The sequence below is a fragment of the Numida meleagris genome, chromosome 4, assembly GCF_002078875.1.
Source record: "Numida meleagris isolate 19003 breed g44 Domestic line chromosome 4, NumMel1.0, whole genome shotgun sequence".
Classification (NCBI taxonomy): domain Eukaryota; kingdom Metazoa; phylum Chordata; class Aves; order Galliformes; family Numididae; genus Numida; species Numida meleagris.
The window spans coordinates 30065951-30090780 of NC_034412.1; the positions used below are offsets into that span (position 1 = coordinate 30065951).

Sequence of the window (24830 nt, forward strand, 5' to 3'; positions counted from 1 at the left end):
TTTGATGTGGAGCTTTATGTTTATCAAAGCATCGCCATATAGGATTTTTCTCCCTCTCAGCTTCCTTTGAGGCAGAGTCCAAGCTCTTATATTTAAAGAGGAAGAGGCTTACATCTGCAGTGTTGACTTCAATATGAAAGGTGTTACTGCTTTTACATCTTACTAGTGCTGAATGAAAAAAAAAGTCATGAAAACAATAATAAATACTTTAAATAACATTGATTTATCAGCAGTTTGCGAGTATAATTTAAGTACTCCAGTTACGTCAAGGAAAGAAATTGTATGTATATTGCACAGACTTAAAATGTTATGCTGCTAACTATTCAAGGCAGAAACATTTTTGGCAAGGATAAAACATAAAATACTGTTGATCAAAGTAAAATGAATTTATTTTGACTGTAGGAATAGATAAACCACTTTTCTCATCATCCATTTCTGAGTATTCATTTTAACGTAAAACTGAATATGTTTTTAAGAAATATGGAAAACTTGGGACACTCAAGTAAGTTGTCTAGGCCAATATTTCTCCGAGAGCGATCAGTTCTAGTCTTAAGAAGTGGCAAGAGTGGTCAAAAAGACTAAGTCCGCATATGGAGAATCATCCTTCACAATTGTGAGACAAAATAAGTTTAAACCCTGAAGAACACTTTTTTACTTTCTACAATGTGAAGATGAACAAGACTTGTTTGTTATGTTTTGGAAACTTTTAATGCAGGACAGATGAATTAATTGTCTGGATATAATTAATTGAATTCTGGATGTCAGCTGCAGGGGAAACCAGCTGCAGGGAAACAAATAGTAAAACTCATACTGGTCTGAATGTGTAAATATTACGTAATATGCACTGTAGCCTATTGTTAAAGATATTAGACATCAATATTCTATAAACTTATGGGTTTTCCTGAAAAATGCTTAAGTTAAATGTAGATATGAATTTTCAGCTTATTTGTTTAGCAAAACCTGTATTTGACTTCCCAGAAATTGAGACTTAGACAAAATATGAAGCCAGAACCTCTTGTGTTAAGTTTTAAACACCTTCTGGATTGTATGACTCAGCTGGATACCTCAAGGTAGTTTATACGTCTGCTGTGTAGGTATATGCTCACATTAGCAGTCAGTCTGTAGAAATAAGAGTGTTTCCATAAGGTGAAAAGGCTGATGCAGAGAGCACATCTACTTTATACGTTTCAGTTTCACTGAGTTTGGGCTTTTGTTCTTCCAGTTTGGGTTGCTCCCGTATGCTGAATGCCCCCATAGGAGCTGGAGGTTGTTAGACCAGTTTCATCTGGCAGGAGATCACTTCATGTTCTTGTATGACTCGCCCAAAATTAAAACTTCAGAACTAAGTCAGTGGTGACAGGTAGAAGATTGGCTTCAGAAGCACACTTCTGTCCCAAGCTAAAACTGAGATGCAGAGGTGTCCTTACTATCCTCTTAGGAGGAGGATCAGTTTGTGTTGATTCCTTGTTTTACATCAGTCACCATATTGGTTAGTATTTTATTCAGTGAAATAAAACTCAGTCCTTCCTCCTTACTTCCTCAAGGTAAGGAGGCTGATTGAGAGCTAAGCAAAATTTGAGACGGTTTTAAAGTAGGGACCATTCAGTGTCACTTGCTCAATATTTGGGCATAACAAAATTTATCACCGCACAATTTACCTGTAGAGTTCTGTCTTTTGTATGGAATTATACATCACGTAAGGCACAGCTGCCTTCAGGGAAGAAGTCCATACTGTATAAGTCTTCCACAAACAGTGTTACTTGATAAATTAAGAAATGAATAGTCTTGGAACTGAACCTTCTTTATGAAATGGATTCTCACTCAAAAGTACAAAAAAAAATTTGTGCTTTGTCATTTATATGTAAAATATTCCTTTTAATCTTTTTTGGAAAATGCACTGTATAGCTTGCAGATGAAAAAAGAAATTAAACTTGCGCTGTAAAATCACTTCATGTACTTATCAGGAAGATACTATTTAAAATTATGCTTTGCCAACCCAAGAACAAATTCAGATTGAGCATCTGTGTTCAAATGTGTGTTATTTCAAGGCAATTACTCCAGTTTGTGGTGATGGATAAAGGGAGTAGCCCTGGTCAGGTCTGTTCAATCTGTTCAGGAGCAGAGGAAGTTCTGAATATTTAAAACTATGTTTTGGCTGCAGTGCCGCCTGCGTACTGTGCGTGGTCTTTGTCTTTGCCTTTGCTCAGTCATTCTGCTTGTTTTGTAACAAGCAATGAGGAAGTTACAGTTATGTGCAGAGTCCAGTCATGGAGTAAGGCTGCAAGTTGACTTTGTCCTTAGCATTTGTCTAAGAAGTTTTAGTTAGAATTGAGTTTATCAAGCAATTGTAATGAGTAGTAGTTCAGCATATTTAAAGGTGCTTTTGTGGTATTTTGAGGCTCGTCATTTTTCTCATTTCTATTATACGTTCGGGAATGTGCGTCTTCAATGAAAAAAAGAAAAACAACACCTCACACCCCCAATAGAACAGATCTGTCTACACAAGAGTGGCAATGCTCTGTAGACTGTATCTTATTATCAAAATTGGTCAATCAATTTGAATGGATATCCATGTCTTAGAAGATTGTTTCTGCTGCAAAACAGAAATATTCATCAGGCAGCTGAAGCTGATGCAAGTTGCTGATAAGAAAAAAAACTGATGAACTAAAAAGATTCTGTCAGTCCACATGAGCGAATCAAGTTAGGCGCACTGCTGTAGCCAGGTCTACAAAGAGTTTTCTATCTTCTAAAAGCGCTAGCTGCAGTAAGGTCCATCTTGCCACACTGTCAATTGTTTTCCTGTGATACTTTGCTGCTCTTCTGCTGGTGTAGGCTTGAGTTTTCCTTCTGCTCTGCCTGTTGTGGTCCACAAAGAATATGTTGAGCATGAATAGACTGAATGCTTGCCAACTCTTTGCAGAAGTGTTTGTGTGCAGTGAGGACACTTGAGGTATTTTTTATACTCATATTTTTTCCAATAAAATGAATAATTCAGTTAACCAGAGCTTTGTATTTCAACCTGCCTGTTTGTGGAAGAAAGCTCAGACAGGTTGTTCCCTGCAAACAAACTGTTAATTCTGTCTGGAACCAAGTAGCTAGATGATGTGTAGGGGATAGAAATGTGTTGCCAGTTCCAGGTGCCAGAGCATAATGGCAGAGAGGCAGTGATTGCTGTTTCTCTGGTTCCTGCATGGGATAGGCTTAACCGTGGCTTTTTAAAAGCCATCTAAGAGGGCATCTGGAAAGAATAATTCTCCCAACAGATTTTCAAGTGCCTTTGGATGATACCAGTCCCTAATACAGCAGTAACTTTAGATACCCTGGGAAGTTTGCGGCACTTAGAGTGACTACACAATTGCTCATCCTTTTAAGTATTCTTTATTATTTTTTTAATTGCCATAACTTTCATTAAGATTACCAACCTAGATTGCATGGCAGAGATATAGAGTCCCTTCCCTGGATCTTGCATAAGGTATAATTGCATTGGGATTGCACTGATTGAATCAATGACACAAAAGTTGTGAGTAATGTTGTAGTGTTGTTTTCATTTTCCAATACTCTTCAGATCCAAACTGAAGGATTATTGCTGTCTTCAGCAATTGTTGTTACTTTCTGGTGCCATAAAAGTTGGTGTATGTTGATTACAGGGTTGCTTTTGTGTATAAGGAAGGACTTCAACCAGAGTGATATAAAAGCAGAACTTTGTGAAGCAAAGATAGTGCTGATACCCAAAAGATGTCATGTTCTGATAGTAGGGGAATCTCAGAAGTGTATATTTATTTCATTGACAACCACACCAGTTTTTATGCTTGGTTTTCTTTGCAGTGGTTTCTTTTCATATGGTATTTTTTTATTTGAATGTCTCAGGTGAGTTTCAGTAAAATAGAAGACTGATGTGTCATCTGATAATATCTGAGATTTATGCGAAGCAGTGACCTGGATGTCAGGACTTCTTTTCTTTGTGAATATAAAATGGCAGTTAAAAGGGGCTAGAATTTAGGCTCTAAAATGACCTTTATTTCTTCAAATAGTCTTAAAGCATAGTTTTCATTTTCCCAAAAACACAATTGATAGCAACTCTGTGCTCTAATAAGACCAGGGCATGTGGTCGCTACTAATTTTTTTTTTGTGGGTTTTGTTTGGTTTTTCTGCTTAATATCATGTTCATTCCTCCCCTGAAAAGTAGTTAGTTCAATACTGAAAACCAATTGTCTTTCCATGTAACTCAAGGAACAGATATTATCCTGGCATATCAATATTGAAAGGGTCAGTCTTAAGCCCGCTGTGACCTTTCATGGGTGGGCATAAAAATAAGTCAGTCTCTTAACTTTGGTATCTGATGCTGGGTGAAATGGGATGATTGATAGAGTATCTCATCAATCAAATGTATAATTTTTTTTTTTAAAAAAAGGCCATGGTGAACGTGCTGTGTCAGCACTGAGAAAATGTATCACATTGCATCTAAAAGAGGAGAATAGGTAGTCTGTCTCTTTCTTCTGTTCTCTTTCTGTTTTAGTACAGTTTTGGAAACTTTTTTTGGTACGTACTTTGGATATATACTAGTAAGCAAAGAGTATAACCTTCCACGTGGGATGGCACAAGAAGAGGCAGATGTCTTGTTTGTGTGTTTTTTTTTTGCAGGCTGATTCATTCCTATGTTCCAAGTCATGATTTCTTATGATGTGGGCCAATTGAGCTGCAAATTGGAATTTGTGTTGCTATTGGTGCCTCATTACTGATTTACCTCTTAATAATATAGACTTTCTGCTTCCTTTTTCAGTAAAGATTGTTACCTGTGTCACTTTTCAGCTGTTACCTCCATTACCAATATTCCATGTGCTGGTTTATGTAACAATATTGAATTACCAAGCCAGACAGATCTTTGATTGCCAGACTAATTCTTATGCTCTAATCCTAATAGAGGAACGAAGCGTTGACTTTACTGGAGCTGTATTGTGACTTTATGGCTTTTTGGAACAATGAGTGTGCGCAAGAGCACGATTTCCCCTCTTTCTGTACTGAGGGTAAATGTTATCTCACTGGTGCATGTTTTGAAAAATGTCCCTGTGGTGTTATAGAGATATGAAAAATGGTTCCTGTCTCCAAAAGAATTGCCTGGAGCCGCCTTGTGTTCACTAAATACTGGCATTATCACTACTGTTAGTTTCCTTAGTACAGAAATTAACCTTGATTTCTTTGACAGATAATCAAACAATAATGGAAAATGGGCGCAGGTACAACTGCCACCTTTTAGGATAGGCAGGTTTTTAACAGCCAAATTACAGCAGGATTTCCTTACAAGAGAGTTCACAAACAATGCAGATATGATGAAAATATTTTCCATTTGTCTTTTGAGTGTACAAAGCTTCTCTGATGGAAAGTCAAGCTTAGTTTCATAGTGTGCTCATAAGAACGTACCTGTGTCAGCTCTTACACCATGCTGATTTTCCTCAGAGTACTTTAGAGTGCAGTGAAATCAGATGAGTGTCAACAGTCCTGTATATGTACAGGAAATGTGGAAAACTTGTTTTTGTGGATCTGCTTTTCCAAATTGTTAAGCTTTCAAAGGCAAGTAATAAAAATGTTAAAAGAATACAGCTGGTGAAGATGAATTCTACTTAAAGCTCTCGAGACATGCAATAGAAGTAAATTGTAATTGCAACTCTGCATCCTCCCTGAAATCTGTCAGCACAGGCGAAAAATATCTCTGAATGTTTGCAGTGTACAACACAAATTGATGCTAGCTTTTGTCCCCCTTCGCCCCACCTTCACCATTTCCTTGCAGGATTTAACACAGTCTGCACTATCTCACAGTAGAGGGGTTGTCCAGAATCAATGAGTTTAGTGCTCGGATAGATGTATTTATATTAATACAGCATGAATGATGGCCGTGTCTTGAATACTATGCAGGGTTTCTTTTATTTTCTTTAAAAGGATTTTTAACATTTTGAAATTGAGTAAATATTCCTTCAGTGGACACAGTTTAGTTGGAATTACCTTTGCATTGTAAGTAGTTCTTTTCAGAACGATACTAGCTTAAGTTGCTGGTTTCATTTTAACAACTCGCAAGCACTGACGGATCTGGCTGAGAACAGCCCTTGCCTCCCAGTACAGCATTATGGTGCATTAAAGAAACAAACATGTAGCCTGGTTGCTCTTTTGTAGAGCTCTGGCACTATTATGAAACACTGATCTTATATTAGAAGCTAGCTCTTCACTGGAACAAAGATTTCCTGGAGGTGAGTAGTTGTTACCACAAATACAAAGGTTTTCTGGCATTTGTTTGAAGTTTTAATTTAGAAAACTAGCTCAAGTTTTTTTTTAAGTTGTTAATTCTAATTATTTTCATTGTAAATAGTCTTGTACTTTCACATGTACGTCTAGTACATTTCTATCAAACTGCACCGTCTGTTTCTCTAAGGGCAGTTACTGCAAGGATTATGAGGGGGCCGGTCGGCTTTTGCTCAGGAATGACTTGAAGCAGAAGTTCTTCCATACATTTTGCATATGACTCTTCTTTCAAACAAAAATAGCTTTTCTTGATCTGCTTTTCATTTGCTCCTTTTATTTAGATGATGAAGGAGGATGAAGGAGGGCCATAATTTGGAAATACAAAAAGTTGTAATAGAGAAAAATGTGTTCAGATCTGTGATGGTTGATTTCAATCTATGTGAATCCGTATAAAACTGTGTTGTAAAACACTGAATAAACTTGAATGCCCTTGCTACTCTTCCTGGTGGACACTACCTGGATGGAGTTCATTTTGTGTGTGATTCCTGGCAACTCTTGTACAGCAGGCCTTTATGTTTGGAGAAACCTTCCTCTGAGACTGGACCTCAGTGGCTTCCATTAAAGTTTTTGCATTAAAAAAGTACACAGAGCAGATTATGCCTCAAGGTGACTTTGAATGCCAGGACTGGATGGAAAAAACAGTATCAAGTGGCAGGCAGTTCTCAAGCAGTACGCTGAACTGTAAACGTGGTGAAAAAAGCAAAGCCAGCACTACCAAGTTCAGTCAGTTCAGTTGGGTGGATTCCCATTATCATTCTTTAGCATGGACAGCATTGTTGATCTAGACAAAGACAAAGCTCTCTCTTTCTTTAAGGTATAAAAAACCAGAACTGCAAGCATCTGACTATTACATTACAAACGGTAAGGTGTTTCCCAGATGAGGTTTCAGGCATTCTTCCTTCTAGTGAAGACTTTTAATGTTTTTCACAAACTCAGAGATAGAAGAAAAACATAAAGTTGTTAGAAATCCTAATTCTGGGAACCTGTGAATAAGACTGGCAGAGACCTTGCAATATGATGGATTTTTTGCACACTGAAAATAGCATCTGCTGTAGTATACTCTGCAGTGCAATGATAATTCTTTTTGAGACTTTCAGAGATGTACAACCATCTGTCTGTCTCCTACACCTCCCCTGTTCTATGGTGCTGCTACAAGCACTTTGGCCTGGGCTTGGTGGGGGTTCCTACCCGTTTAGTTCTCAAAGACTGCTCTATTCGTTATCAAAATAACATGATGCAATAAAATTTATCAGGAAGAAAAAAGAAATAACATAGTATAAAAAGATACATCAGTCTTTGAGCAACTGCTACCTTAAAATATGCCATATTTAATGGTAACCTTAGAGAAGATCCTGATAATGTGTCCACTCTTTTCTCACGTAATCATCATTTCGCTTTGAAAAACATAATATTTTGTAGTTAACCACCAAAAATCTAAGGCATCTAGTCTTTCCTTTGTGTATCTGTTTTTGAATGTTTCTCATATAAGGAAGCATCTTGCTGAGCCAGTTCCAAGTGTTCAGAATGGAACCTGTGGATGCACCTGTTCTGACGAGAGATGAAAGCCTGAAACCTCACCTGAAGTTTATTCCCTGCATAGTTTTACATTTTCATCTAAGTCACTTGAGCAGTCAGCCAACCATTTGCACTCCTTTCTGAAAACTTTCTTTTCAGTGGAAGAACAAAATATTAATGTTGGTGTGGTTCTGCTTTATGACGATCACAGAAGCAGACTTTCGAGCCGACCTGCCTGTCACTGGCCAAACTAGATCATTTTGGTAGGAAGAATGCTAAGGTGATTAACGCAGCCATTTTCCAGTCAACTGTCTTGCTATTTCTGCTTAACAAGGCTAGTTCCCTCCAGAAGACTTGTAATATTTCACAACCGTCCATCTATGAAACACTACAAGAAAGCTAATTTAACTCCTGCTCTTTTCATAGTTCAGTACTTTCTCAGTTTTTTGACTTACATACTGTCCCAGTTTGAAAGAAGAGGGGGGACTCAGAGCCAGACTGTACTGCCACAGAATAAAAGAGAAACAAAATCCAGGCTTGAAACCAGGACAGGTGCAACAAGCAGGCACTGCCAAGCCTGAAAGTCCTAAATAAGAAGTATGGAAATACAAAAATAATAATAATAATTCTAGCTCTTCAATAATTTATATTATTAAAAAAAAGGCTGATGTGTAGACAAACTCTTCTCCAGGAGTAACTTCCATTTGCTATCGCAACCTCTTGTGTTAGTGATCCAAGCATAAGCCCTCATTCTTAACTGCTGAACAAGCTGAGTTTTTCCTCTTTCTCAATCTCCCATCTCTTTGCACAGTTAGAAGTGCATAGTAAGTGGAAAACTAACTGAGACAAAACCCATAACTGAAGGTGAAAAGGCTATTCCTTCCCAGCCTAGTAGCTTATAAGAAAAGAGAAAGTATTGTGAGCAGTAGATTTGTAGATGTTCAGACAGTAAATAATAACTGGATAAATTCTGGTTTTTTTTTTCCATTGCAACTAATGTCTGCTTCAATTAAAATATCGCTGATTTACTGGGTTTTTTTATTATTATTCTTGTTATTATTTGGTAAAACTGAAAAATCCACATGAGAAAATATTTTTTGTTTCCTTGTTTAAACAAGCTTGATGTGTACCCTGAAAGCAAGTGTGCCCTTTAAAACACTTAGATTACAAAACATATTTCAGCTAATTGGAAAGAGGATGTAATTACAATTTTGTTTTTTTTTAGTTGTCTTTGTTTCACTACAGATGAGGGCAACAAAGCAGACTGATTCTACTGCATAATTTGGACTCCTGTGCCCCCCTATATCTGTGGCACAGCAGCCATGTATTTGGTGACCTACCTGTGTCAGAACTTCCACCTCTGGCAGTGTTAATGCAAAGTAACACTGGTGACTTTGATTCTACTACTCTTCTTTTTTATTTCTTTCTTCGTAGTGACACGTCGCTAATATACATCTGCTCAAGAAATTAGTATGTATAGGGCACTTTCTGCTGTTAAAAAAAGAGCTTCTGAGACGGAGAACATTCTTTTGCAAACTTGGATCGTGATTTCTATCACTGGAATGGAAATCTGCTGTAAGGTCTTTATTTTTTTTGCTCTTTGGATTGGTGTGATAGTGATGCCCATGAGTTTTTTTCAAGCAGACATGCGCTTGCTTTTTCTGGACCCTAACCTGATAAAAAGCTTTGCAGATGGAATTAGTGCTCTCCTGGGCTAGTAAACCCTGATTTACAGGCATGTATATCCTCATGGCCTTAAGTTAAGCTTTGTGTGAGAGCAGGGGAACCTCATGTTTGCCTGCCGACCTTTTGTAGTCATACTCTGAATCTGCTGCCCAGATTGGTACAGCAGCAGTTTAGTGGCAGACACTTGTAGTAGTGTGCTTACCATTGGCAAGGCCATAGATGGTCATTTGTGTTGTACTGTTGGCTGGGCGTATGGCCAAGTGACTTGGCAATGAAAACTAAAAAGTCCCAAGACAAGATGCTCTGACTTGCTTTTAGTATATGTTAGGAAAACAGAAGTGATGGAGACAGATGAATTTCAGCATTTACAATACTAAGTTTCCCAATTTTTTAAAGACCTTTAGTCTCTGTGATGAATCAAAAATATTATGGTGTGTGTGATAACGGTAGAAGAGAAACTAAGTATTTTGAAGTAATTTTAGTCATTATACAGTACATCTGCAAACAGTCAGACTAAAGAAACAGAATGGGCTTAAAGTAGTAGTTTTACAGGACTTTCCTCAATCAGAAATGACTTCAAGTATTTCTGTCATCAGCCAAGACAGTCAAATGATTGCAAGAACTAAAAGAAAAGACATTGTGTTGCTTCAGCCCATATAGAGATGGGAGATTCTTACATAGTTCAATAAAAACTGAAAACTTAAGTTCAGCCTGTGCCTTTTGAAGTGAAAAGTTGAACTCAAAGGAATTTAGGGTCACTATGCAATAAAAAAAAAGTACAAAATCTGCAAGTGAACTGCAACATTTTAATAATGTAATTTTCTTTTAAGTACTGAAATATGTATTGTTGGTGTGATAACTTATGCAGCTAGAATGAACCATCCTTATTACTAAAAAGCAAAAAAGCAACTGTTAAAAGTAAATAACTGATTTTTCGGTTTTCTGTCCTAAACTGTCTCAGTCCCCTACTTTATCTAACTAATGTCCTTTGGCCCGTGATCATAAGCAGAATTATTGTCAGCAAACATTTTCTGGGAAATATGAATGGCTGGAATATCAAAATTAATCTTAGAATGGAAAATATGATGACAGTACCATTTCTAGTTTTGTTGCTACCAACAAAAGTAAATTGTTGTGCCGGAATCATGCATTCATATGCCATGCATTAAGCAGACAACTTATAAAATTTCTGCCTAAATGACCTAAATTATATATAAACAATGACATGCTTGTATATAAAAAAGGATTTATGTATCTAATATGCAGGAAAGGTATATGTTCATATGCTAAAGCTTTATTGACATCTAGAGTGTTGAGGTAGATTTATGATTTCCAGCTGGAACACAATAATTTTAAAGCAAATCAGTCTGCTTAATTTTAAGATGAGAGACCATGCAGTTAAGCTTAATTTCCATTTTCACACGGACCTCACTTACATTGCACTCTTTATTACTACAGCAGAACAGCAGTTACAATAGGCTGCTACAGTCTCTTTAATGTTCTGGCCTCTTGGTTTATAAAGGAGCAATTAATAGGAAATTCACAATGTCACTGAAACAATTGGAGAACCAATGTATGCTTTGGTTTGCTTTACTACTGACCATGCTGGGGGTTTTTGTTTGTTTTACTTAGCCAACAGTTTTGAGTGCTTCTCTATATTTTTTTAGTCAATTTTTTTGTCAATTGCTTTTTTTAGTGAATGTCTGTATTTTTTTTTTTTTAAGGAAGAACTCATTTTCCATTGAGCTGATTAGTACTGCAATTAACAATTCCTCAGAGCTGTATTCAGCACCTACTAAGATACACCTCAGAATTTACAGTTAGAATAAATCCTGGAAAAAAAGTGGAACTAAATACATGAGGAAACTGTTTACTATTTCCGTAGGTTATAAGTATTTCCTGGAAGTCTCCTTTGCTCATCTATAGATACGCGTATGGTGCTAAGAGTAGAAGTTGGTCCCTTGTTTCCGAGTAACTCATTAAAAATATGACATTAATTAGGCTTGTCTGATCTGGACATGTGGGCTACTGCTGAAATCAAGGCTGAAGCTATCACTAAGTAAATATCGGCGGCTTATTATGGGAACGGGGCCACAGAATGAAGTAGAAAAGTAGAATGAAATGACATCTACTTAAGAACATCAACGTTTGAATTATTACTTAGATTATTTGGATTGCTTTTATAAATATGCTAAATGTCTTCAAGTTGTCTTACAGCGTACCTTTTTTGAGAACTGAAGGTTCTGTTGACTTCTACTCTACATATACTTTTGTAACAATGTTTAGCTCTGAAAAGTAGGACTATTCAGTATATGTAAATACTTTGAACTTTCCCTGGCTTCTGATTTTCCTGGACTGGTAACTCAGTGGAGTTTTTACCTCCAGACAAACACTGCATGTCTGATCACGTTTTGTCTATTTTTCCTTCCTACAGGGACCCTATAAAAATACAGCAGCTGCAGAACCAAATTCGACTGGAGCAAGAAAGTGGCCAGTGGTATCGTCACCAGCAGCAACCTGAACATCGTCAGCACACTCCCTCATCTCCTTCCTTTCCTCCTCCCCCCTCCTTCCAAGAGCTCGAGTCCAGCCAGTCTATTGTTTCTCCTGTGCCAATGAGTATTCTCAACTCTCATACTTCCCCAAGCATGCAGTCTTCCAGCTCCTTTAACTACGCTCGGCCTAAGCAATTCATTGCTGCTCAGAACATCAGCCCTGCTTCAGGTTACGTGACTCCTTCTTCAGGATCATCTACATCCAGCCTTCCTTCTCCTATGTCTCCGACTGCTTCTCAAAAACAGTTTGGGAGAGTACCTGTTCCCCCTTTCTCTCAGCAGTTTGCTCCGGAAGGGGAGTATGGATGGTCTCCTTCTTCTCCATCTCCTCCCCCCCCACCTCCGCCTGTCTTTAGTCCAACCACAACGTATCCAGTGTGTGATTCCTTTCCACTTCCACCTCCTCCACCTCCTCCTCTTCCTTCCCTTTCTTCACCTTCCCACAGCCTGTCTCCAACTCCTAGATTTCCTAATTCTGGCCAGTCACCAGCAGCTTTTCTCAGCTCCATGCTGCCGTCCCAGCCAGCACCCGTTTCTGTCAACGCATTAGGCCTCCCGAAAGGAGTGATGCCTCCGTAAGTATTAGCTAATGAGCACTTTGAGTTCTACTGGAGATTGTACAGAAGATTATTGCACTTGTTTCATTTTAGTTTTCTAGGGTCTTTTGCTTTTAGTTGCCAGCTTGAAGAGGTATGTTAATTGTTTGCGAATGCCTCTATGCTAGAGATTTGTTACAGTTTTCTAACCGTCACAGAATTCAGATTCTGAAAGGGTACTACAGTCAGAACAGCAGAGAGGAGGATCAGTGGAGCTGATGAATATATGAAAGCAGCGGCAAAAAGTTCTACATGCCTAGGGCGGTGGACAGAGATCCAAGAAAACCCCTTCTCATGACTCAGTTTTAAGACGCATCTTCAGTGATATTTGCAGTCTTGTGTTCCCACTGCATCTGGGTACAGAGAAAAATGAAGTAAGGAGAGCATTGTTCAAAACTCCCTATAGCTCTGTTATACTTGAAATATTGAAGTATATACCTGACAACAAAATGGTCATGATGTATTGAATTTTGCCTAAAGGCTTTTTTCCAAGGAAGTCTGGAAGAGGGTTTAGGAGGGGATTTCAAAAAGGAGTGCATAAAAACGAACAGAACCCCTTCGCCTAACAACTCCAAATACTTGTTTCCCCCTTTTGTCTTCCCTAAAGGCCAAAATAGTATTTTGAAGCATGTCAGCTCCCATCATAGATCAGTTTGTCTTTCTGCTGGCACTAGATTCTCATTCCATCCTTAGAGAACAAAGAGACATGCCGAAGAACAAAAATGAGAACAGTCGTATCCAAGACTTCGTCTACAAGTTTGTCTAAACATATCCACTGTATCTAGGTGACTTGCTCAGCTACGTACTGTTGTGGTGGGAACATCTATTGTATCAGTCTAAGATACGCAAAGGAAGAGAAGGAGTAAGGCAGACAGATATCAAAGTAGTAAATCATTTACATACTTAAATCAAGATAAATAAATGTGTTTTCTTTTTTTCTGTCATATGGCTCATTATAGAATCTGGCCATAAAACAGAATTAAGAGAAAAATGAATAAATTGTACAGTTTGCTCTTTCACTCATAATAGTTATGATTTTCTGTCTTACTGTGCCCCTTGCAGTGGCTGTGTCTCTCTGTTGATACTGACTGTTGAAAACTGTATGATTGATTTACTGACAGCTTGGCAGTGAGCACAGCCAATGAAAGCCTGGAGTTACCCTCGATTTGTTAATATAGCAAATACATGTGGTTGCATAGTTCTGTATGTTTGTCCTGTTGCATTGCTTAGGGCAATCAATTGTGGGAATGAGTACTGGATTCTTTTTTGAGTTCCCTTCACTGTTGTGATGGTGACAGCAACAGCTCAGTCTTCTGCTGCATTCCATAAATGTGGGGACCAGTATCTTTCACCATTGTGCCGCATTTGTGCATGTCTTCTTACTTGAAATATTTGTGTTCCTCGTCCTCATCCCCCTCAATCTTTAGACACAAACAGAGGCTTAACTCTGCAAGGATGCTTCCCTCTTCACCATGTTCCTTGCTTTTCCAAGCCTAGCAGCCAGCCTAAGCATGCATGTGGCAGTGTACCTCTCTCTTAGGACAAGGCATCAGCCTCAGGTTCTGAGCTGGGCAGGATAAGGAGATTGGTGCTATTTGGCCTGCATTCCCTCTGGAAATGTAGTCCAGGTGGAAGGTGGATCATGTTAACCATGCTGAGTGTGTGTGTATATGATTGATGAGTCTGTGTGCGTATATATACACACAAATAATGAGTATTTGCCATTTAAATTATAACATTAAAATGTGAAAAGGATGCAGTTCTTGATGAAGAGAAAAATCTGTTGTTACTAGTCTTTTGATCTCCTCAGGTTTCTGCTACAGTTTCAGTTCTATTTTTTTCAGTTTCTATTTTTTTTTTCAGTTCAGTTTTATTTTTTTCCCACTTTCACTTTTGCTTCATCTTTTACCTTGTCTTTTGCTCTACCTTCACAAATCCTCTTTCCTTGAGCATATTTCTTTTTCTGAGATGCCATAGTCTTTGAGCCAGTCTTCCATATCCTCAGCCTATATCCTTACTCTGTATTCCATTCATCTCTAAGATCCATTGATTGAAATGGATGATATTGACAGCGTGCTGTAACAGACTGGCTGCAAAGCATGAATTATGGTATTCAAAGTTTTGTTTTAGCTCAGCACCTAAAATGCTCATCAAACCGTTTAGCTTTGTCTCTACTTCCAAATCTGTCATGTAGTTGTGATAACTGTAGATTGCTGAAAGTGAACTAGCCATGGTTTGAAATGCCATTGATGTAAAGGAGATGCATGTTTGATGAAAGGCTCCAATTGCAGTGTTTGAAGTGGTAGGATTTGCTCTTTAAAAGACAACTTTATGATTTATTACTATATTTTAACTTCAGTGGAAGTTGATTTGGAATTCTGGTTGCATTTAGATATGTCTATGGTTTATACAAAGTACCTGTAACAGACAAAGTGCTCTTAGCACAGCTTTACTATCTGCTTTCAATGTTTTCATGGTTCTTGTCTTGTCTTTTTTTTTGCGTGTATTTGTGTATTTCAGAGTTGTAATTAACTGGTCATATTTTGCTTATACGGTCTTTTTACAATGGTTGTTTACCTTGGTCTCACTCAGGCACAGCTGTGTCACTGATAGCCAAATGTGTTTTGTGGTAAGAGCAGAATATAGGTAAAGCAATGAACATTGCAGGGCTAATGTTTTAGCTAAGAACTGAATTTTTCCTTGGTTTTAGGACTCTATAGATAATGTACCATTATTTAAATCAGTTAGATGATATGAATATTCTCTCGGTTTATAGATACGGAAATATTTTGCACTGTTCTCCCAGCATGTAGCCTTACAGCCTTTCCTGAAGCAGGGGAACAGCTACTTATGAACTTGCTGCATTTTATCTGGACATCTGAAACACCGAAAGCAGCTTTGTCTAGTTAGTACATATTAATTCACTTTAAAATATTCTAAGCGTTTATTTGCAGCGGTTGTATGGTTAATATTTCAATTGCATAAAATACATCTGGAATTTCCAGTAAGTTCTCACCACTTTATAGTTACTGTCATTTTCAAACTGTGACTATGATGTAGCCACCTTAGCTGAACAAACTTTAGGAACAACCATTTTTTTGTGATGGGGCAGGTTTGATAAATTCCTATCTTGCCAGAACGTTGCGTTGCTCAGCAGGACAGGAAGTACTGGTAGAGTTCCGCAGCTAATTAAATACTTCAGGGAATTATGAACACTCATCAGTTGTTTCTGAGATAAAATTTGGCTGGAGTTATGCTATTTGGATACAGCTGGTAAAAATCTTGGCTCATTCTTTCTACCTAAAGGAGGTTCTTTGGGTGGATAAATGTATTGGACTCAGGTTAGCTTTCAGTTACAAAAGGCTTGTGGGAAACAGGTTTGGTGTGACAGAAACCAAGAATTGAGGGTGTTTTGTCCACACTTGAATCTGTGTAAGCTTGAATCTGATCTTCACCATTCACATAAGAATATGAATTATACCTATATTAAATAACTATACATTTTCTAATGATAGGAAAAGACAAATTCTGAGTGAGCACATACACTGTTAAGTTTTATGTGAGCATAAGTGAAAGCAAACTTAAGAGAAGGATTTACTGACAACTTAGTGAATGGTAAAATAAAACCCATTTAAATCATGCTACAAAAAAGCACCTTGAGGAAATCAATTTTCTTTTTAAACATTAAAATACCACATACTGTCAGCTATACATACATCTTTCTGAAACAAACTCCAAAAAAATGTATTTTCTTCAAGTAGATACTTCTTAAAGTAGACATTTTCAGTAATATTATTTTAGTCACAAACTGGAGGAAAAAGAAAAAACAACCTTGGCTGATACAGAATTGGTGGAAGTAAATCCAGAACTTTAGATTTTTTTCTAGCAAAGAAATACTCTAATACTCTTCTGGAGGAAAGATGGAAACAAATGGAAGAGAAAACATTGCTTTGAAGACGAGATTGTCTACAGTCTCTTATAAAATTTAGTTAAACGAGCTTTTATCACCACACATGAAATTAATTGCTGCTTCAGTGATCTCTAGAGCCTTAAACCTAAATCACTTGTTTTATTCAGCCTCGGTTTGTTCAGCCCAGAGCAGGGGAGGCTGAGGGGAGGCCTCATGGCGGCCTAAAGCCTCAGGAGGGGAACGGAGAGGCAGCGCTGAGTTCTGCTCTCTGGTGACAGCGACAGGGCCTGAGGGAGCTGCATCAGGGGAGGGCTAGGATGGGGGTTAGGGAAAGATTCTACAGCAGAGTGTGGTTGGGCACTGGAACAGGCTCCCCGGGGCAGTGGGCACAGCCCTGGGCTGCTGGAACTGAGGAAGAGTTTGGTCAGTGGTCTCAGGCATACGGTTGAATTGAGAGTGGTGCTTTGTCAGGACGGGATTTGGACTCGATGATCCTCACTGGTCCCTTCCAACTCTGGCTATTCCATAATTCTAAATCTTAACAGGAATTCTGGGGGAATTGCAAGAATGGCAATATCAGAGAACTCTGCATATTTTTTTCCTTTCTGAATCTGCTGGTTTATTCCTGAATCTATGTGCTACAATTTGTATATTGAATCCTGTCCAAATAGCACAAAGAGGCAAAGTAATCTTTGTGTTTCCTGAATCAGCATTGATGGTAACCCTTGTGAGGAAAAACCACCTCTCCATGTTTTTATCTTACAACTTTCAACAGTGCGTTGGTACAAATACCAGCTTTTGTTTTTGACTAAAATGTATTGATATCCTATGTAGACCTGACATTTGCTTTTCTTATTTCTTTATTTCTGTAATTTACAGTCACAACTGTAAAAATAATTGAGGTTTCTTACAGTATGGACTATGTGAAAATTGTGACATGCAGGAGGATTAATTAATTCTCAGTTAAGAATTTAATTAATTCTCAGTTAAGAATTCTGCAATAAAACCGAGAAGAGTCAGGATGTCTTCCTGTTGCTGAGGTAGCTCTTCTGTATGCTGCTTATTCATTCATCCCTGGAGTTCCTGCGAGGCTCAGGAAACTGTATCTTAAAGCAAGTGTTTCTGTCATGGAAAAAATCCAGCAAATACTGGGGTTAACTTTTATTCCCAGTTTCCAAGTATCTTAAAGCTATTGCTTGTGCCCATTAGATGATTTTTGTTTAAGGCTTTGACTTATTGTGTTGTACCTTCTTTCCTCATGGCTTGGATCCTACTTGTGGCTATTAGGGCAACACTTGTGTGGTTTATCTGTGAATTCAGATTACTTCTTGTTGATTATGCTAAGAAACAACTTATATTGGGGGTTTTGGTTTTGTATAATGTAACAACGTTATGTTTGTGCCACTAATAACTGTTAAATGCATATCCATATCAGCTTTTTTGAAATGATGAATGCATGTTTGCTTCATTTTAACTTTGAAATCCAGGCTGTGCCCCAGATCTAATCTATTAAAATTGCTCAGGAGAGATCAATGTTTTAACTTAGAAACACAGGCATTAGCCAAACTAACTGACCTCTTGACAACCATTGCATCTGGAAGACCTAGTTTTCCAGAAATTTTTATCTAGTTTTTTTCCTAAATGATGGATGTAGATGCTTAAGATTGTTGCAAGATGACAAGTGAACTTAACTAAGAGAACTAGTGCCTGTACCTTTCTGTTGAAAAGAGAGAGAAGCTGTTTGTACCTATTCATTTATTTCAACACAGTGTGCACCACTGTGGTATAGTTTTATTTGTCCTGCAGATTTTTTCCTTCTGAGGACTTAGTTTTATAGTTTTCTTATTTCCATGCAGATTTAGGTGCCACAAAAGTGCCTGTGAATGTAAAAGCAGGTACAGTGTTTGACAATAGTGGAGACCTTAACCATAGCTTTTCATCACGAGGAGTACAAGTTAATATCTTTGATATATATTACCTTTTCTCTAACCAGGGTAGGCTTTTCTTCACATGCTTCTGGCAGTTACCTATTTCTTCTCAAGAGTTCAGGACCATAAGGGTTGTGCCAGCCTTCTCTATTTTCAAGTGCAGTCATGGCTTCTGTGATTTCTTCTTGACCATTGGTTCCAGTATAATGCTAGTAGCAATCTGAAAGACAGGTAAGATTACCAGTTAAAAGAGTCAGTGTTTTTTTTCAGTTGTTATCCAAATATGTGGGCATCATTTGGAAAACAAACAGCAGTTATGCTTCTGTGGTTACCAGTGCAGTATGAAGCAGAGGAGTCATTTGCTCAGTTGGGAAAGAAGAAGCCAAATAGGAGAATGAAAAAATGGTAATTCATTTAATGAGTAGAAGTTCATTTTTAAAGATAAGACTTAGAAAAATAAATTTTGGGTGGTAGTCATTCACTCTGTAGGTGAGCTGTTCTGTGTTGTCTCATCAGTTTGTGTAATCAAGTCCTAAAGAAGGATCAGACTTGCTCAGGAGTATACATTATTCATTTCAATCTTGATCCTATCCAATGCTGAGGCATGATTATTTTTTTCCCCCCAGCAATTTCATAACTTGTTCTTGTGTGGTAGAAATTGAACTTTGTTACTTTTGTTTCATTTTGTACAAATCATCCTCAGCCAGGATTCTGCCTTAGGTGTTCTCTTAATTCAGGTACGTTTAATGTCACATTACTGAATAGAGCTAACTCGTAGTCTCAACAGTATATATGACAAGATCAGACTAAAATGATTTTAAAATGCAGCTGCTACTTCAAAGTTCATGGCCTGTTACCATGTGCTTATAGTAACTTTGCTCCAACAGTAAGTAAAAAATGTGTTAAATGGACAGGAGTTAGCTGTATTTTTGGAAGACCTCAGTTTAAAAGGAAAAATCAAGTTACTGTTCATTACCTCAGTACCAGAGAATTGATTTAGATTTCTGTGAAACTGAGCCATGTTGGCTGCAAACAGGAATTTGTTCTTGGAAGGATAACAACAGCTAGTCTGTTGCCCTTATTTACACTGTAAAAGGTACGTAGGAAAAGAGAGAGAATCGCATCCAATCTGTACTCCGTGTAATTAAAATATGAAAAATACTGATGGTTTGGCCTTTCTAGACAAATGTTAGGACAAATATTTAAATCTAAGAAGAGCCAAGCCAAGGTTGCAAAAGTCTTTGCTGTCAAAAATCTCTGTGTGTTTGCCTGAGTTTTAGAAATTTCCTTGAGCTCTTACTGACCGAAGGAATTCATACTTGTGGGCTGTTATCTGTACTTCTATTCAGGTACTCAGGGACTTCAGCGATGCACATTTCTGAGGTGCTTAAAATCAGTGTCAGTTTCAGGCTGATCCTCAAAGGCTGATTCCTTGCAGATTTGTGGTTACTGTTGTGTCAATGTCTTTAAATACGCCTTTTCCAACTGTATTAATACTTCCAGTGTACTCTGTGTCAGGCAAAGAACTGAACATAGAAATACACAAACAAATTGGCAGAACTTTTTATTTGATATTATCCTTAAGAAAAGATGAAAAGAAAGCATGAGAGTAAGCAAGGAAGACACAGATCGTAGGAACTTCATGCATCCAGATAAAGGCATGTATGAATGATGAAAAATTTTAGCAAAAGCAGCTGAATTAAGTTTGCTGCTGGGCTGTCTTGACATTCTAAACCATCTCCAAAGCACAGCCCCATTCAGCTTGAGAGGACAGATTCACCAAGGGCCTTCTATTTGTTGCCATTGTTTTGTAGAACTTTTGAAACTCATCTCAAGAATGCCTGTCTTAAGAGCTAATGTGGAGTGGGTGTGTATGTATATCTATATTCTTAGATAGATATTTATATGTATGTAGAAATAAAAAAAGAGATTCTGAAGAGGGGGTGGAAATAGAGCATCTGCAGGAAGAATTATATGGGGTCTGCTCCAAGTAATACCTCCTGTTTTGTTATGTTGGTCCACGACACCAGAGGCAGGTGTTGGTGGGAGGGCAGTAGAGGCTGAACCTTCCTACCCGTGTTCCGTTCCATTTTGTTGCCGTTTGACAGACAGCAGCAGAGAGGCAGTCTGACAAAATGGTGTCTGACATGGAGGTACGTGTGAAGCAAAGGTTTGTCATTGAATTCCTCTATATGGAAAAAATTGCACTCATTGACATTCATTGACACTTGCTGAACTTTTCTGGAGACCAAACAGTGGATATGAGCGCAGTGAGGCAGTGGGTGATGCTTTTCAGCAGCGGTGACGGTGCCCAGTGTGTCACTTCTCCTGGTGTGGATTTTTATGAGCACGATGTAAAGACTGTGTTACTCATTGCTGGCAAAAAAAATGCATAGCTAGTGATGGTGACTATGTTGAAAAATAGTGTTTTGTAGCTGAGAATATGCTCTATCACATGGCATTGTTTTGCTCTTTGTTGTAGCTTTCATGGGAATAAATAGGAGGCATTACTTTCAGAGTGACCTATGTATTTCCTCACGTACTACTTCTTTTTGTCCTGATTTAAAATGGTTCTGAGAGAGAGGGGTTTTCTAAGGTATTTGAAGATATTTTGGCCAATATTCATTTTTATAGTTATATTTTTAGACTAGCTCCTTGCTTAAATATGTACTTGTTAATGTAAGTAAAGAGAATAGAACCTATTTTCAGGCAAATTGCCTTGGCTGGGTCTCAGATGACACTTCCAGCCCCATCGTGCTAAGCTCAGGATGTTCTGGCACACGAGCAGAAGGTTGTTAAGGAGTATGCCTCTTGTGTTAATTGCTACTAGGGATCCCTAGGCTGTTGCTGAAACATTTGCTTACCTTGTTCTCTAGAAAAAAATTCCTTAGCTTCCCCGCATAACTTGTTCCATTGTTTAACTACCATTGTTGGAGAGTAGAGAGAAGGAGAGAGGAGAATTGTACATTGTGTTTGTCAAAGCTAAGTCTGCCTTTCTTCAAATTAAGTTCTCTACTTGTCGTCAGCAGCCACGGAGAATTATTGAATGCCCACAATTTTCTGATGTTTTCTGTCTTCTTAACTTCATTCTCTTCATTTCCTGAATTAATAAGCAAAATCTTCCAACCTTGTCACAGGGGCGATGTTTTAAAAGCATCTTTCTTGAAGTGCTTTGTGTTAGAACTGGACTTGGTGTCCAACAAAAAAGAATAAAAGAAATTAATGAATTTTCTCATCTTGTGCTGTAGTGTCCCAGAATTATATTTGTCTTCCTTTTGAAATAATTGCATGGTTGTCCAGGTTATAATATCACATATTCTTCTGTGAAATGAATAATACGTTAATTCATATTTCTATTGTTGTCAGGCTTTAAACGTTTTTCCTGAATTTTATTGTCATTAGATTACTTCTAGACTAATTATGCAACAGCTGTGTTACTTGCAAATGACTTGCAGCCTCTTCAAGTTCAGTGTCATCAGCCAATTTGAGAAGTGTGCATTTTTTCCAGCTGTGAAGGTTGAAATACTAAGTACAGTACAGACCTTAGAAAGACCTCATTGGTTTACGTTCTTCCAATTTGATAGGGAAAAACAAATAGTTACTACTGTCTGAATGTGTTCTTAGACTGTTATGCAGAAAACAGTTTGTTATAGAAATTTTAGCCAGGCTGTGTTTGCCTCATTTGCTAGGGGACTGCTGAATCTCCTGAGGTCTTACTCGGAAGACATGAACTGAAGTGTATCAAAGCTAACTCTTTTTGCCTGTCTCCATGCCGGTCAGCCTGACAGAGAGAGAAGTGAATGAGCTTTGATTTGATACGATTTTCATTGCTTTATTATCCTACACTGCTTTGACGTTGACTATAATATTGTTTTCTTGTGATTAGTGTGGACGTTGAACTTACTGACCTGTTGTTCTTGTGGTATGTGTTCCCCTTTTAAAAATAGATGTGCTTGCTTAGGGACGTTTTGTTTTCAGAGGCAACATCTCAGAATTCTTTCACTTGTTACTTGAAATCCACTCCTGAGCACTTAGCCCATAGTGCTGTGACTTCCCTTGGTAAATTGTAAATTTAACCTTTACTGTTTACCAAGCACAGGCAGAAGCAGGTCTTTTTTCTGCTAAAACTCATACTGTTTTTATCATCCGAGTATGAAATTGGTAAGAAGAAATCGTGAAGAAATTCATCTGCTTGTGGACTGAGAAGATCTCCAGCTAATGGCTTAATACTTCTAGGGTGAGGGTTGTTCTCTGCTTTCTGCAGTGTGAGGCACATGTCTGCTCTTGTTCTGCGAGCTGATGTGAAAAATGAAGTTCTTTTTTCCAAGAACTTCACCGTTTTCTCATTTTAAATTTATTTTCAGTAGCAGAGTATGAAATGTTTTAGGAATTTAGACATAATGTTTCCAGTAATTGTCTTCTCAATCTGTACATTTAATTTTATTTCTGCTTTTGACACCATATATGTATTGCTCAATTTTAATGAATGGTGAATGTTACCATTGAAATCACTTTCTGAGGAATAAGTTTTATCTGACTGTAAACGGTAAAGAAACATGGTACTGAACAATAGCCAAGAAATTTTGTTATCTCCTTATGATTCTAGTTTAATATCTTGGTGCTGGTAATTATTTTATCCTGTTGTGGACTGGGAAGAAGTTTACCCCTAACATGCTGGTCTAAATTTTCCATCTCTGTCGTCTGTGAGTTTGGTGATTTAGCTGATTTGATTCTGTGTTTCACGTAAGTCATTCCCTTATAATGGGCTGAGCCTTAATTAATCACCAAAGTTAAAAAACAGAAAAATGAGCAAAAAACCCAGTGATATTGAAGCTCATCTCCAGTAGAAGAAAACACTGTTGAGTATTTCCAGCAGTAGAACTATCATAACATTACTGAAAAGTGTTTAGTACTAGCGCAGACTGGAAAAAAGTATTTCCTGTGCAATTCCATAAAATGGGAGTGAGATATCCTGAAGTAATACTGGGACTTGTAGACTGGCAGGAGGAATAGTTTTGCCCAGTGAATGCAAACTGCTACATGGATGCCTTTCTGTTGCAGACCCTGCTGCTGAAAACTGCTTTAAGGGCATGATACTAGTTCTTGCGAATGTAACCTAGACTGTGTGAATGGCCGTTCCTTTCAGAAATAATGTATTGCCTTCCGGGTGTGCGTTCAGAGATACAAAGAATAAACATGAAGTTACGCATTGTGTATTGAAAGTCTGAACCAAGAAATTAGTTAATAAATAATATAAGAAATTAATGATTAACTACCTTGTACTTCTTTCTGATCTTTTTCTATCTGGTACTTAACGGGAACCTAGTTTATCTTCCATCTGTACTTATCTGGTCACACTTTCACTTTCATGTTTTCTCTTGCTTTGCTTTCTTGCCGTTGTTCATCAGTTTCCTCTTAAAGTATATCGTGTTTACAGCCATGGCTATAGTACCCTGAGCTCTATTCTAACCAATGCTTTACTTTCAAGTAAAGCATAATTTCAGCTTTGTACTTAAGCTAACCATTGAATTAGCGATGTGAGTTAGAAGGAACAGCAAAGTAAGTAAAGATGCTAGATTTCTAATTTCAAAGACAAGATGACATACTCTTCACTACTGGCATGCTTTTATCCAGTAATTCCTAAATACCAGTGATTTCAGGAAAGTTCATGAATTTGCCTGTACTGTTTTACAGGGGCTTTCCTAAGAAAACAGGCAGAACTGCTAGAATAGCATCAGATGAAGAGATTCAAGGATCAAAAGACGCTGTGATTCAGGATCTGGAAAGAAAACTTCGCTTCAAAGAAGACCTTTTGAACAACGGGCAACCGGTATAAAAACATAAAATATTGTGGGGAAGAGGAGTGGATGTGAAGGGCGTAGCATCTTAGATAAACTGCATATAAAATAAATGCGCATGGAGTGTTTTTGCGTTTTATATATTTATTCCTTTTAATTGGATTTCCAGGGCTGCATTTCTGTAAGGAATATTAATGTATATTTTGGCTTATCGTTCATTCCCTCTGTTGTTGAGCATCTTTACTTGGACTTAACAAAGCAACAGACATCTCAGTGATGATGAATTACTGTATGACGCCTTCACAGTCTGTACATCAGGGGCATTTTTCAGCCTCTGAGACAATTTGCTTTTAACTGTTCATCACTACTGGGCGTCTGGCCAAACAGCATATGCATAGCACTTGACCAGTCCAGCCTCCACTCTACCTTTTGCGTAGCTGTTGGCCAACAGAGGGGAAAAAATGGGTGGTAAGTCAACGCAGGGGACAAAGTAGTTCGTTGTGAGAAACAAACCTATTAGGAATGAGACATCTTTAGATACTGCAATTGTA

The 24830-nt window shown here is 37.9% G+C and overlaps 1 protein-coding gene across 1 annotated transcript in view; it reads left to right on the plus strand.

Moving 5' to 3' along the window:
* The window catches only part of PALLD (palladin, cytoskeletal associated protein), a 132425-nt gene that overhangs the window by 84746 nt on the left and 22849 nt on the right, over window positions 1–24830 (plus strand). Inside the window, exons 9-10 of the mRNA XM_021393936.1 lie at window positions 11927–12622; window positions 24176–24311. Of these exons, the coding sequence (XP_021249611.1) occupies window positions 11927–12622; window positions 24176–24311 (832 nt within the window). The remainder of the gene's footprint in view (window positions 1–11926; window positions 12623–24175; window positions 24312–24830) is intronic.